The sequence below is a fragment of the Takifugu rubripes genome, chromosome 12, assembly GCF_901000725.2.
Source record: "Takifugu rubripes chromosome 12, fTakRub1.2, whole genome shotgun sequence".
NCBI classification, from domain to species: Eukaryota; Metazoa; Chordata; class Actinopteri; order Tetraodontiformes; family Tetraodontidae; genus Takifugu; species Takifugu rubripes.
In genome coordinates, this window is record NC_042296.1 from 4,794,475 (window position 1) to 4,810,634 (window position 16,160).

Below are 16,160 nucleotides of genomic sequence, written 5' to 3' on the forward strand. Positions count from 1 at the left end.
CCTGAAATCTGAGCCTTTTCTTTTTCCTCGGTCTGGTATCCCGGGATCTGGACACATGTTGTGGCCCTGCACAACCCCCATCTGGGACACTGGTTAGAAGGGAAAGAAGAATAGTAAAACAGTACAGACCGCGTCTGCAACAGTTTACATTGGTGTGATAATCCAAAAATGTTATGTCTCATCTCTAAATCTCCAAAAAGGGGAAGAAGCTCATACACATTGGCACTTAACAGGAAAAGGGTGAGTGCCCACTCCAGGTCCAAGAGGAGTTACTGCAACGTGTGGATGGGTTCAAGTGAGGGAAGAATGGATCGGGAGATTGATAGACGGATGGGAGCAGAGTTGAGGAGAGAACTGAGCCAAAAATCAAGGCTCTCATTTCACCAGTCAATCATGGCGACCATTGAATAATGACCCAAAGGAGAAGATGGCAAATTCAAGGGTGTTCGAGTGTTCTTCATTGGGTGGCTGGACTCAGCCTTAGCGATACGCTGTGGAACTCAAACATCCAAAAGGAGCTCTAAGTAGAGCTGCTGGCCCCTCCGTGTTGAGAGGAGCCATGGGTGATACGCCTGCTATTTTGAAAAATTACTCGTACACTATCTGGGCTGGGAACCCCTTGGGAATCCTCGGGAACAGGCCGCCACCCGAATAGTCACATTCAAGCATTTCTATTTTACAATGCGGAAAAACACGCACCAACTATTTTCATGACATTGCTTCCTTTGGAGACAAGGTTGCGCAAAGATGGTGGAATTATTAAAGTACACCGACGATATAAGAGAAAGAAATGTAAAAGTGCGTTTCCTCGGGAGATGAGGGATTAAAACAGAATATAAATTGGACAGCAGAGGTTGTTGACTTGGGGTTATCTTATTTTTCAGTTCATTTAAATCCATAGTTAAGATATTGCTGTGCTTATTCAAGTAAAAAAATGGGATCCTAAGCAGTTTGAGTCGACAGATGCTGAGGAAGAACAAGGGTAAGAAAGGCTAGAAAGGTCAGTGCGAAGACATCATCAGATATGTGAGTACACGGTTTGTGGCCTCCCCATGAAGACTCTTCACAGTTGTTTGTCTGCTTGTGAAAACCTTTAAACCGATGTTGTTTAAAGTGAAATAGAGGTTAGCTGAGGACTGCTGGTGTTTGTCTGATGCTGAGTGTGTATTTCATGCTGCCGACAGGATGTTAGCACAAGAAACAAAACTGTATTAACTAAACGTATTAACTTTGGTTGTAAATAGAGTGTTATTACCCTCAGGGGTCTACTTCTATAATTGAATGGGCTCCATTTTCCACCCGGCCTTAGAACATGCAAACTCCACAAAGATTTGAACTTGAACTCTTCTTGCTGTGAGGTGCTGTGCTCACCCCTGAACCACCATGCTGCCGCCTACAGAAGTATTTCCGCACATAAATCATTTGAAGTGGCTCAGCGACAGCGTATGTGTTAGGCTGTAAAAGTTGTAAAGAAAAAATGGCCCGAACTAAAATGAACCTTAAATCCACAGGGAGCAGACCTCCCCTTTCTTTGTGCTCAAACCTTGACGGAACCTGTAACAGTGCTGCCGACTCAAAAAAAAAAAAAAATAGCGGGAGACATTTTTTTTGACAAGACCAAGTTAACGGCTGTCAACGCTCTGCAACAAAAGCCAGTTTGCAAGCGGTATAGCAACATTGCGATATGTGTCCCAAGGATTTCAGAAATGTCGGCCTCCGGTTTCAGGCATTTCTGACATCAGCGGCCCCTGATGTCCAAGCTATCGGGTTGTATGGAAGGTTAAGGACACAGAATCGTTCAGAATTAACAACACGAGCAGCTTGAAGAGTTTTTGTTGTGTAAGTAACATTTGTTAAATGTTTAAGATGCTAAAGTCATATTCAATGCAACTAATTGTGCACAGCAGGAGGGAGAATCCGCTTCCTTATATAACTCAGACTGCAGGTATTTGCATTTCTGTCACAGCTCATTTGGGCACTTGTCCGCACATCTTCAAGTAAAAGTACTATTCCAGGGAAATATTGATTTTTGAGCTTCCCTTTATGAACTCACAGCATATTGCACTTTTCTAAGTACTTGTTTGCAGGACTGTGGAGAATTTGAGGTTGACACTTACACACGGATATCTTGTGCTGGTTGTCTTTGCTTGGCAGCATCTTCACACCACGAGACTTGAGTTCAGTCATCTTTTTCACTGTGGAGGAACGCAGGAAGAGAGTTGTGTAAGACAGGTCAAATGGCAGTAACAGCACCCACAAATAACAACACCCACAAATATTCCAGCCACTCCGACTGGATGTGGCTGGAATATTTGTGGGAGATATAGCCGTTGCCATATTGGATATTCTGAGAATCCGTCACCCGCCTATCCAAGGCGGCAGTTTTGGTAAACTGTTTGAATAACAGCTAGCTAGCATCCCGCTAATAGAAATGTCTTGTCCTTGACAGTACGAAAAATTAATTTGTTTAAGATGCAGAAAGAACCTGGAACTGTCATCACTGTTACATTGAGGCACAGAATCTCTGACTGAACTCAATAAAAAAATAAAAAAAACTATTAATACCATTTCCACACCCCAACGCGCTTCCTTTACTGACAAAAGGACGCCACTTAGCTTTGCTCTGTTTCACCGGCACTAATATTAAAAGCTTGTTAAACTGTTTCTTTTTCTTCTTTTTAAAAAAAGTCAGTTTCTGCAAGAAGGAATTGCAAACAAAGAAAGATGTACCTCCCAGATAATAAGATGTCAGATGCAGGTGTTGATGGAGAGAGTTTTTTTGTGGCTCCATTAAAAACTGAGGAAACTGAAGAAAATAAAACCAATGGAGCCAAATGTTTGTTGGATTAAATATTCTGATGTGAGTTGGAGGAAACAGGGCCTCTGTGTAGCCTTCTATTTCTCTCTGATTTGAAAAACACAGTATTTATGCCAGCCTCACCATCACTACAATGCCAACACATTCTCACTCTCGACCCATCAAATAACGAAGCCTGGCCAACTGGCACACTATGGGCTCCACGTGCTGACACATTAGGCTCCCCTTTGCAGTGTAAATTCTCTTCTGTGCTTGCATTGATCGTTAATGATTTTCATTTTAAAACACCAAAAGCTCTGTTGGTGTTACCTTGATACTGGGCGCTGAAACCTCTCAACTTGTGGTTGCCATCAGATGTAAAGTGCAGTCGCAGCCAATTCTTGCTGCTAATGATGGGTGACGGGAGGTTGGGGCCAGTGAACCTGCAGAGAAAGAGCAGAGATGGCTTTAGGTTATTATCATTTTAGCATCTATAATATTAGTAAACTCTATTCTCTGACTTAATAATTCCAGGTTTTGTATGCTGTACATCTGTTTTATCGACACCATAAGCTTAGAGTACAAAGTGTTTAAGTGACTTTCCTAATTTATGCTCAAACAATTTACCGCTATCGCTGTTTTAATGTTTAAATAGAAAAGAAAGTAATTCATTCAACAGCTTTAATTCATTCCATCAATGGCAAAAGGAACTATCCTCACATGTGGTCTATTTTCTGCTAAAAAGCCATTATGAAATCAATCAGATTTCCAATATGCCAAAGCCCAGTGGCAAAAATATATTAGCGGCGCTGGCAGAACCTGACTGCCTTCAATTTGATTCTCTAGTTTGTTACTGGTAATTATCTTAATGTTTCAGATAAATGTGGTCATTACTTTTGAAATCTATTAAGGAGCCTTGTACTTCACTAAACCCTGCCCTGTAAAAGGTGAACAGGAAAATAGTAGAAATTGCATTTTGTGGTGAAAGGACAAAACGTTTCTTCCTTTAAAGACGAGCATTTGAAAAAAATAAGTTAATGTTAGTCTCTGTTTTACATTCACTGTAAACCAAGGTTGTCCAGAACCTTTCTTTTCCCCACTTTATGCCAGGGAATCCAGCTCTCTCCTGCCCCTAAACCTCTGAGACACAGCAGGAGTCTCTCTCTCTCTCTCTCTCTCTGTCCATTTAATGCATGCTTGCATGCTGCTAATGTAAACAGTAGCAGCCTGAGGGGAACAATAGAAACACAGGAGTAAGATGTACACATGCATCATCTACCCAAGAGCTTTCAAAATTTGTCTATATTTAGGTAACCTATAACCTGCAAAGTCAGGCTAGCCAATAGTAATCCAAACAACATCAATCCAAATATGTTGGTCACAGAAAATTCTGTAGTTCTTTTTCTATCTTATAGATTTGTATGGTTAAGCAGTTGTTTCTCTGACAAAATGTGCCATGCAAAGATGCTAAATTTGCTCCGGCCCACAACTTCAACTTCCTTTAACGTGATAATGTATGTAGGTACGTTCTGGTCATAAATGATGTTTGGTCAGGGCTCAGTGTGTTTAAGAGAACTGGAGCTGACAACAATGCAGTTTCCCTAGAATTAGCAAAAAGTATCAAGGTTTTTCTTTTTTTCTTTATACATAATTTACTTATTTCTCCATCCTATTCTGTTGAAAGGTCATCCTTCTGCTGCAGCAGCATCAAACACAGCCTTTAAAATAATGTCAGCCATTAATTTATGGACATAAGTTCATCTGAAGGGTCATAGGAAGACATAGAATGATTGGAGAAATGAATGAGCTGTTGAGCTTCAAGGACAAACAGCATATGAACAATTACACATTAAGAAGTTGTCAAAATGCTAATTATTTGACATTTCAAATATATAAGACAGCTACAAAGCTTTGCAGATTGGAACTTTTTTAATCAGTGATGTCAATGACCTTGGTTAACCAAGTTGTTTGAAAGCTGAAACAACTACATTTCAACTCACACGAGGTTACAGATGAGTCAATGACCCCTTTTGGGGTCAAGGAGCAGCTTTTTTGTCACCTGGCTATGAGGCAGAATGCATAGCAAAGATAATTATTAATGTGGAAGGACATCTCTTGACTTGAATTTAATTTGAACATCTGTTTCCACATAATTTGTTAAGCTTAAACTTTTACATACAACTCAAAAACCACGTCAATCAAGCCTCGGATATACTGTACACTTACTGTCCCTCTCCACATTGCAGCAGTTTTCCTATTACCGTACATACAAAATAAAAGCACAGAACTGTGGAGTTGATGGCTTTGCCACTAAAGTTTAGGAACCAACCACCATGAGGATTGAGCTTAAGTTAAGGTCACCTCTGCCTTTTCCCATTTCAGCATCTGACCCTTTTATTGCACTGAAAACACAGACGCTTTAAAGTCGAAAAGACCATGGGGAGCCCAAGAAAAAAGTTTGGAGCTGGCTGAACATATTGCATTTTAGAAAGAATTGGCTTGAGAGAGCAACGCAAAATCAGTTTCCATGTCCAGGCCCCAAAGCCCCCCAGTCCGGGGTGAACATTTGATGATTGTCCAAGAAATGTGGTCCTGGCAAGCCGAGCTGATAGTGCAAAGTGGTCTTGATCTTGACAAAAGGGGCCTAAGCTGCAACCTGCAGACTGACAGAAAAGCAGCAGAACTGTGGTTCCTTGTTTTTCCATCACATGACAATGGTTGTGAAGGATATGCTGTCCATTTAGCTGGAACATCCTGTAACGATGGATGTGTCGTTTGTTAGCTCAGTGATGCCTTCTCGGGATTTTCAAACGGAGGTCATCATCATCAGGCAATTGAGAGAACATGAAATTATTATTTCTCTGCTTTATATTCCATCCAGTCACCTGTTTCCTATTCAAGGTGAAAGATGTCATATTACTCGAAGGGTAATCAGGGGTTTAGAAGTCAAAGGTGAGCGAGTCCGCATTAAGATCAACACTTTAAATCCGTAGTCGGCGTGCTCTTCATTGGAATATATGCGGTCGTCTGTGGCTGTTTGTGTGTGTGGCGGGCAGGCCCATTCTGGACTGGAAACGTCCCTGTTAATTGCAGCTCCTTATCTGGATCAATCACACCCCTGATTGGTATGCAGGTCTTGTTCTTTACAGCAGAGTGAGGGACACAGGGACTTTAAAGCCAGAAATTTTGGCATCATAATGAAACCAGGTCTATTAATGCAGAGAGAAGCCTATTCTGATCTCCTTACAGGCACGTAGCCCCACTAGCTAACATAGCTCTCTATACACATGCAAATCCATCCCCCCTTTCTCTCCCACTCCAAGTCTGATGCACACACGAACACACGCCGCATCCTTCAGAGGGAAAACTAATCAGCGTAGAGGACCCATAAGTCCCGATTGGCAGTATTAAAGTGCTGCTGGTGGAGCTGTAGCTGTGACCTTCAGGGGTCACCAAGAGCAGACCCCCTCCCACCCCCCGGAGGTTTAAAAGCATGACCGGAGCTCCCCTGTTGGAAACAACATAGACCTCTCTAATCATTTCTATGAAAGGCAACCTTTTTTAATCTTTCAGTTAAGGTAAAAGTATTAAGGCAGGCCTTCAAGGTAGCCCAGAACACCCAGTGGTCCGTAAACCGGGGCATCAAACACAGCACCGCAGCAGTTTGAGACTCCCAGTAAAACCAGAGCCATCAGAGACAACATGCTTACTTATCTGTCCGACTCTCCATTCCAGCAACGCCAAAATGTCTGTTCCTCTGCCTCAGCCCTTGTGCATTATTCATGGGAGGACCTCTGGCCCCACCCGAAAGCCTTGATAAATCTTCTGAGAGATTCCTTTCTCCCTTTTCCCACAGTGCATTTTTTTGCCCTCAGAAAATGTACAGAAGGGACAGTGATTGAAGGAAATTTCTTTTTTTAGACAAATATCCTAGCGGCCTTGATCTCTGCACCCATTCTTTTTTTAATATCTGTATTCCTGAAATCCCATCTCTGGAATGTTTCCTGAATGATTGCTTGCACTTCAATAGAGAAAAGTAAAAAATTGTATTTGGACTAATACACTAATCATGCTACCTTATCATTAATGCTATCTTGGACACACCTTATTCCCCATCTTTATCTCAGTTATGATTATCTTCAACACCAACCTTAATTGTGTTTTTAACAAAATACATCTGCAAAGATTAACAGCAATCAAACAGTTGGGTAATGACCTGGTATTCCAATCAAACAGTTGCTTACATTCCCAATTAGCAGTGATTAACAAGACCAGGCTGAGAAGACTAACTGATGTGTCATTATTGGCAGATTATTCACCAAAGTTTGTTTAAATTCACAGTAGTTGGTGTCTATAAGCTGGCCTTTGACTGTTTGCTTTTAACTTCCTTTAAAAAAGAAATAAATAAATGAAATAAAATGACCAGAAGCTTAGAGCAAGGAAGAAACAGGAGTAGAAAAGAACAAAATCATAAACTGGAGCAGCTCAATTTATGGAAATGAAGAATTTAGTGCCGCTTGTTCCGTAATTGATCCTTCCGTCAGTCTGATTTATTACACTTGCTTAAAAAGTCAAGGTGGACGTCGGCAAAGTCAGAAAGAACAAAGCAGTTGGAAATGAACTGCTGTCGAAAGAACTTAGCAACAATGTTGATGAGGAGCAAAAAACTCCAATAGCTTACATTATGAAGGGGTTTTCCTTAAACAAAATGAGCAAGAACCCAACAAAGGAGTCAGAAAAGTGGCTTCAATTTTCAGCTGTTTAATTGTTGCTAAAGCTGTGCTGACGTCCAATGTTAACTGTTTCTAAGGTGGTCGCCATGACAGTCGAGCTAATCAAAGAGATCTGTCACATTTCCATCAAAGAAATGCCAATTAAATGTGAAGGTTGAGGAAGTTTCTGGACATCTGAAAGAGGCTTGACAGAAATGTGAAGGGGAGAGGTCTGGAAACTTCAACAGCAGGAGAGTAATTCAAGAAATAATGTTCCTTTCTTTTCTTTCATTGGCTGCATTAATCATTCAACCCTCTGTCTGTTTTTGTACTGACTTTGCTCTGTACTCACTACTAAGAAAACACTCATTTGACTAGCCTGTACTAGATTGAAGTACAAGGATGTGTGCGTGTGTGTGTGTGTGTGTGTGTGTGTGTGCGCGCGTACAGGCTATTAGAATACCAGAGCACAGACGGGTGAAACAAGAATGATGATATTGAAACTGACAGTCAAATCCCCTAAACAGAGACAACACACTGTAGCCCTTGATGCCAGAATACCCCGGAAAAAAAGTACAGTTTTGGGAGAAGGCAGAAAAAACTCTCCAAGGCTGAAGTGAGGGGACATTAGGAGGAATCAAGGCTCCAGGCTTCTCCTGATCCAGTACTTCAGGTACCTGGAGTCTGGTCAATGGGCCCTGAGCCAGATCTACTTCCTCAGGAGACTCAGGTCCTTTAATCGGATGCTCCGAATGTTCCAGCAGTCCATTGTGGAGAGTGGCATTCCCTTCGCTGTGGCCTGCGGGGGCTCAGCCATCAAGACGAAGGACGCCAACCGGACAGAAGCTTGGTTTGTGGTTGGCTCTCAGTTGGTCTCCATGGAGGAGGTGGTGGAGCGGAGGCTGCTGACCAAACTGCAGGCCACCATGGAGAACACATCCCAATCTCTCCATAAGAAAGTGGACAGTCAGTCTGTCTGTCTGACAGTCTGAAGTTAAACAAGAGCCGTTCCTCCAAATATATCTGCTCTGATCTCCGGGGAACGTCGTGTCCTCGCACGTCTTTTCTATACTGACGGATGCGTGAATTTAATGTTTGATTTTGCAGTGACAAATTGTAAATGATAAATTGATTCCAACATAACACTTTATTGTCCTCAAGCTGTGGCTTCTGCAAAATGGCAAATATATGTATTCATAAATTCTTAATATGACCAAGGTTAGCGTGGTCATTAAATGCATGCGTGATTTAACAGGAACCCATTAGTAACAGCAACTTACTGGCTTTTATAATACTAAATGGCATATAAATCCATATTTCTACGCAGGGAATGTTTTTATATATATATATATAAAATAAAAGCACTTGCATCGTTCGAAGTTTTCCTTTAAAACATACCCCAAAGCCACAGTATAATAAAAGCTAGTAGAGTGCATGCAGGTCAACGAAAAGTACGTAAAGGCCCGTTAAATCGACATTTATTTATTCAGACCACACAAATCTAAGGGTTGGTTTTTAGTTTGAAACTTTGAAACTTGGAGAGCTAATTCGGAGACAAAAGTGCTTGGATGCAGATGGAATTAGTGAGGGATTTCTTGGAGTTATCAAACCATTAGTCCCAGGTACATCAGAGTTTTCAATTACTGCGTGAATGATGAGTGTAGTCTTACAGCTTTGCTGGATTTTTTTCTGTTCCTGTTCTTTATCATAACGGAAATAGCTAAAAACCACCCATTCTGTTGTCCTTCCTGTATTTGTTGCTCGTTATTTTATCCTTGGGTTGCTTTTGCACCTATATTGTTCTCAATCTAGAATGCATTTATATTGTCTGGTTTTGTTTTCGTTCACTTATCTGGTTATTTGTTTTCTTGTACCTGTGCAGTACCCTAGCGGCTGTAAAACGTGGATTGGATTTTAAATTCTGGGTAGCAAGTAAACCCAGAAACCTTCCTCAGGCCACCCTGGAAGGCAACTCTGGTGCCTCCAAGATGGATGGAGGTGTGATCCCTCCAGCATGTCCAGGCTGACGTGTCACCTCAGAAGGGAGACGTTCAGGAGCTGTCTTGGACAGACTGACTCAGAAACTGACTGATTTAACTGATTCCTTATATGATAACATTTAAATGTTCGCAATTTTGTACTTAATCCTCATCATCATCAACATCTGTGTTTTATCACATTAGTAATGACAAGGACAATCCTGTGCTGACTTTCCCTGAAGTTAAATTATAAAGTGGATGAAAATGAAGGCTTCCTGGTGGGAGGAGTTCAAAAGGAAACTGGCAAGACAAAGCTTTTATCTTCTGCACGCACAAAGAATCATTCCGGCAAAAAAAAAGAATCAAAACCTTTAATTTTCAGGGCTTCATTCATGATGTCCCTCCTGCTGCCCACCCGTGATATTTTGTTCCAAGACGCTCCTTGAATGTGTTTCTTTTAATTAGTTTAAAGGTCGCTGACAAAGCCATCCCATTGTTCATCCATTCAAAGTTTCTTGCTAATGCAGAAACTAAAAAGTAAGGGGCGCAACAAAACAGAGGAAGGCAGCCTTTATTCTGCCGCCGTGCTTCCAGTGCTTTGTCTGGCTTTCATAGCCCTTTTTTCAGAGATTAGCGATTATTCCCTCGCTTTTGCAGTCACTGTCCTTGCTTGTGGAGACAATATGCAATGCAAATGGATGCCACGTTCTACATCATCCGCGTTCCTCTTTCTCAAGCACAAAACAAAGCCGAGCACGAGGACAAACGACGATGTGGCAGCGAACAGCTTGAGAAACACGTGTGCAAGAGCTGGAAGGCGATTTAGCATAGCTATGCATATGCGAGCCTGATTAGGCAGGTAGAAAACACACCATCCCCAATCCTTAAAAAAAAGACAGATATCTGAGTAAACATCTGAGAACCCCTATTATAAACAAATGCTGTAAAGTGAATAAATGATTTCCTTATATTACTGGCACAACACAAGAACCACCAACTGGCGTAAGAGCACAAACCCGCTTTCATGTCACCTTAAATGCACTTGGATCTCTGTTCAAAGTCATCTTTGATCCCCTGTCCGTGTGCTATGCCAAACTTCAAACGGACCAGGTAGAATGAAATCTTTAAGTTCTCTTCTATTACACGGCACTGATATTCTTCCAGGCTGAGAGAGCTTGATCTCGTCTTCCATCAGCCTTTATTAGTCTGCCAGTCCCAAACCATTCAGAGCAAACAGCGCAGACCCATAACTCTTTCTTTTTATTCAGCTTTAAAAGGTCTGGGTTCACTTTGTGCGTCCGCACAGTGTTTCAGGACAAGAAAAAAAACCAGCCAGCGCACGTCACCGACGACTAAGATCTTATCCACGTTTTTCTGAAAACTAATGGAATGGAAGGTAATGGAATAATGAAAGTAATTCAGATTTCATGTAAAGATCTCCTCTTTTAGCTTTGCTAGCAAGCGCTATACATTCACGACTGAGAATATTTAAAGCATAGTAGCACAACATTACAGCACAGAGTAGTGTTTGATTATCTCCTAAAGTCTTCTCAGATGCCACAATCTGGCATAAAAGCAGCGAACAAAAAACATTAATAGCCGAGGACGATTAATTAACAGCACAGGTGCATTGCTGAGATTTTGGAAGAGATTCAATCAGAACAGATTAACTTTCTACCAGGAGCAAATTCATCTCTAGTGGAAAATAAGAGTGAGCGTTCTTGACAACTCATCTGGTCTTTTGAGGCATCCTCCATCCAAAAATAGGCATCTTGTGAGGGTTGAACTCAGAGGTTAGCTCTGGAGCTCCTGGTTCAACCTCTGCTTCCTGGTAATGAACCTTCAGAGAAACAAGAGAGGCTCCTGCTGCCACAGAGGCAAAGTTACTTGACAATACATTTACTTTGTATTGGAATATAATGTGTGTAAACACACAACCCCTATTTTATTCCCTGGATGTGCGGATTAATGAAGGCTTAATAGCTTAGGACATTAGGCTGGCTGGGCACTGACAAGACTGCAAATCCCTGGTGGGGTTCCTCTATAATAACATACCAGGTCAATATATGGACTTAAAGCACAAAGTGACCCCAGGATGTCATCAATATACAAGTGCTGTTCTGTCCCAAAAGATGTGTCAACTCAGCGGAGAGCGCTGCCCATCGAACTTGAATCACACCAGCGATGATGCCGTAAAAAGGTGCCAACAACAATAACCTGGGTGTGCTTTTAATGAAAAAAAGGCACCACTGCCCCCCTGCAGTGCAATTACAGCCAGGTCAGCACATGTAAGCGAGTCCAGCAACAGGCTGAAACAGGAGGAGGCATAAAACACACCACGGAGGTTCTTCTGTTAAATGACTGGTATTAATCACCTGTCTCTGTCTCCGTGGTGATTATGAGCGCATTAATCAGCACGCCTGCCAGTTGGAGGCAAGCGAGCCAGCCAGAACGAAATGAGTGGAGAGGAAAAGAAAAACACAAAGGAAAAAAGCCAAAACACACGCTCCGCAGGGGAATAAGGTTGGAATTTTCTTTGGTTTTCCCTCTCTGCAGCATCAAAACAAAATCACAAATTCACAGCAAAGGCGAGTAATAATGAGAGCAGCTTCGCAAATATAGCATTCACAGATGATACTAATAAAAAATAGCATGCAGGCCCAAATTAAATCAGAGGCAGGGACACATGCGGAGCAGATCCTTCATTCACCACAGCAGCAAAGAGTGAACTCACCAACCAGGTCTTTTAATGAGTACCAACAATATTTAGCAAGCAGAACACACAAAAGGAACATTTACAAGCATTACGTGTTGCCCGTTCTTCCTCTATTCAGCTTTTATTCCCATGATTTGGACTCATTCCCATTTAGCAGCAAGCTTTTATGCTGTCACAGCCCTCCACTGCTAAACAGGCTAAATTTATTTCCCCGACTTAAAACAGCCCCTCTGAAAAACCAAGAAACTGATATTTAGAAGAAAGGAAAAACTCAAAGCGGTAAGGAACCGTAATGACAGCAGACACACAGGTTAATTGGTAGAGCAGCAACCCAATGGCAGCGCTTTCTTTAATTTATGTCCCATTAATATCAGAGCCCCAAGCAGGAAGCACTTAAAAAAAGGAACAGATTGGAGGGACGGCCATGTGGACAGAGCGCTTCTGACAGGAAAGAAATCAGTTTATTTAGGAATTCAGTGAAGGAACAGGATGACATTCACTAATTAATACAGCTTCTATAAGAGTATATCTAAATAAAGACACGGCGATTTCGCAGTGTGTGCATGTTTTACATCGATCTTCTCTTCTAAAAAGATACTGGAGGGACTCGATGTGACCACAGGATGTTTAAGATCGAAGGGATTCGCACAGCAGAGATGTCACGAGGCGAGCCCCTTATTGTACATTCCACATCTTCATGATATTCCTGAACATGAACGACAGAAAAGTGATGCCATGTTTGCCTTTTGAGCTTTTTCCCCCCCAAGAAACACACAGCCTGCAAGAGAATTTATTGTCATGTGACTGGCACAACAAAACAAGGTCAACGAACAGTTGATGCTGTTCCTTTCTAATGTTTTATTAAAGATAGATAGATAGATAGATAGATAGATAGATAGATAGATAGATAGATAGATAGATAGATAGATAGATAGATAGATAGATAGATAGATAGATAGATAGATAGATAGATAGATAGATAGATAGATAGATAGATAGATAGATAGATAGATAGATAGATAGATAGATAGATAGATAGATAGATAGATAGATAGATAGATAGATAGATAGATAGATAGACAGACACTCAGCTTTTCCATGGTGAATTGAATATGATTACTGTCACCATGACAGAGGTATTCTGTCAGCCGTCAATCAGCATTAGGCTTTCCCTCACACACACACACACACGCACACACACACACACACAGCCTGCAGTGATACAGTATAATGCTGCATGATGCCATGCTGAGTAAGAGGTACGAGCCCTGAGATTTAGCCTCGCCTGATGTCGATATTCCTCCTCAATCAAGGTCAAAACCATTGCAGGATCGTCAAGGAAACCGTGACGTTCACCGGAAGTTTACGCCTGCCCGTCATGCTGAACTCCGCCTTCTCCTTCCTAGCAGATGTGAGTTATGGGTACCTGGATTATTTTAGCTGTCAACAACATGCTCTTGTCTCTATTATTGAGTCCAATAATATTCCTGGCAGAACTCTGGGGTGCTTTTTTGAGCCAACTTAAAATGCACCTTTAAATGCAGTACACCAGTAATGCACCGGGGGCGCTGTTGCTTAGATTTCCACTGGGGGGCGTAGGGGTCAAACTGGACGATACATCAACAAAAAGTGCATACTGCCTGTGGTTTTATAGTCTTCTTATACAACATTGTGAGCGAGAAACAAGTCTAATGTGGAAACAGTGATAGTATACAATGTGACAACACCAGTGTGCCCTTGAACTGAATAATCAAAAGACATTTTTTTTACCAGTCTTGAGTCTCAAGACTTGTCTGAACACCAACTTCTGCTATATTTTAAATGATATGACATCTCAGATGTAATGCCCAGTGGATAGCAATAACTTCAAGTGACAGAAGCGATTTAAATAGCACGATTTAAGCGCATGGACCAGAGATAAAAATAAATCCAGAGATGCACAATGGAAATGGCAGAAGACAGAAACGTTACAGTCTTGAATAAATGTCTTTATAGCACCCATTAGTGAAAGGGAGGGGCACAAATGATGTCTTCAATATGAATTACATGTCAATTTCTGGCGGGCTGTAATAGGCCAAAAAGATTAAAGGAGCTGAAGGAACAGCATTATATAGGAGGCTTGCAAGTTTTTCCTCCTTCAGTCAATAACAACAAACAATCCCAGTGGACACAATTAGCTATAGCTAATAAATGGTGCACTGTAACATCCTAACTAAAAATATATCAGTGTAGGTGTACTTGAGTGAGTGAGTGTGTGTGTGTGTGTGTGTGTGTGTGTGTGTTCAGGTTTCCTCTGTCCTGGGAACTGCCACACACTTCCCTGAGCTGCAGTGTTTGCTTAATAATTAGCCTCAAAATCACTACTCCTGTGAACACCTGCCTGCTTGGGGGAGCCTGAGGGAAGTGTGTGTGTGTGTGGGGGGGGGGATTTATGAGAGATGATTACACAGTTTTTGAAGTTTTGGTCATGAATTTGTTCTTCCCAGGCAGTGCTTCATTCAAAACATCAAAATTTCCCCACAGTATGGGATGTTCATTAGCCGCGGGTCACCCCTTCTAAAGTTAAAACTGTTCCATTTTGAAATTAAACTTGTTTTTGGTATATTTTATCATTATTAAATGTAGAAATTGCTTTTTAATTGTGTATTAAATAGATGCTGGACAGCAACACTTGCATCAGTAATAATAACAATGCTAACTCTGCTGAATCATGCGTTGGTGGGAGCTGAGAATAACTATGTTCCAGTGTTTGCAGGGGTGAACATTAATGCCTGGGGCTTGAAAACACTGTTCAGTCAAGTCAAATGTCTCATGAAGTTAACAGACCAGGGAGCTGAAATAGAATGTTGTGTTTAATGGAACATTATCCAAAATAAACTGTGCCATTTATAGGCTGAATGACATGTGCATGTTGCCAGCTACTGAATAAAATGGAGTAGATGCATCTACCAGGATAGAGCATAAAGTCAAAGTTTTTATTAGAAGACAACTGGTGGTGTATACTGGGATGGTGCCATTCATAAACTTACCGTCTCGTCATCACCAAGTATGGCAAACTGGTGGCGGTACAAAACCATTTTTGATGCTTATATGACAGCAAATTTCTACTTTAACTCCTCAAAATACAACTATTCCTTGCCCTAACTAACTAAACTCCACACTCAGCATATAAGCACATGCTGAGTGTGGCATAAGAGTGCATGTTCCATGCACATAGTTTCCAGCCTCTGGTCTCCATGCAGAACGGTAACAAAAATCTCTTTATTAAATGATAACACAAGTCTTTCCATCCATAATGATCTAAGCACCCCCATGGGATGATTAATCTTTCATCATTACTAATCCATTTTAAATTAGAACCAGACAACACCCATTGCTCCGCTCTGCAGGGTAATGCCTGTTTCCTATGTATTCTCCACCTCACTTACACACTTAAAATTGCTAAACATTAATAAGTGATGAAGCCTGCTTCAAATATGCTTGTTGTATGCAACAGTTAAAAGGTCAACGTGGGATTAGATCAGGCTCGGATAAGAAATGAAACCAAATTTCCAACAGTTTGAAGAACCCAGCTCTGACCTTGTCTGATCTGGATATCTTGTACCCATGATTTAAACTGTATTTAACTTGCATTTTGCGACTGCTCATTTATCAGCACCTGTCTCTGTGTGGATGACTCTTTATCCTCTGGAGCTCAGGACAATTTGTTCTGGATGCTTCCATGTCCTGCTCTAACCTCGCCCATACTGGCGCCAGTGTTTGCTGTCCTGTGTCGCTGCTCCTCCGCTATTCCCTCCTCTCTCCTTGTACCTTTGATGTCAGGACCAGTGCTAAAGCCTGTGATAATCTGCTATGGGGCTTCCTGAGCCCTTACCAAGCCAAGGTCTGGAACAAACAGTATGGCAACCAGGCCAAAGGGAGAAACTGAGAAGGGTTGCGTGAAAATATGGATCTCC

The 16,160-nt window shown here is 41.5% G+C and overlaps 1 protein-coding gene across 3 annotated transcripts in view; it reads right to left on the minus strand.

Moving 5' to 3' along the window:
* csmd2 (CUB and Sushi multiple domains 2) overlaps positions 1-16,160 on the minus strand; it is a 152,354-nt gene that overhangs the window by 82,089 nt on the left and 54,105 nt on the right. For all 3 annotated transcript variants that reach the window (XR_003890235.1, XM_029845027.1, XM_029845028.1), the window contains exons 6-8: positions 3,128-3,240; positions 2,118-2,195; positions 2-89 (exon numbers count right to left, since the gene is read on the minus strand). Coding sequence is in view for 2 of the 3 variants with exons in the window: in XM_029845027.1 (XP_029700887.1) it covers positions 2-89; positions 2,118-2,195; positions 3,128-3,240 (279 nt within the window). In the remaining variant the exon portion in view is untranslated. The remainder of the gene's footprint in view (position 1; positions 90-2,117; positions 2,196-3,127; positions 3,241-16,160) is intronic.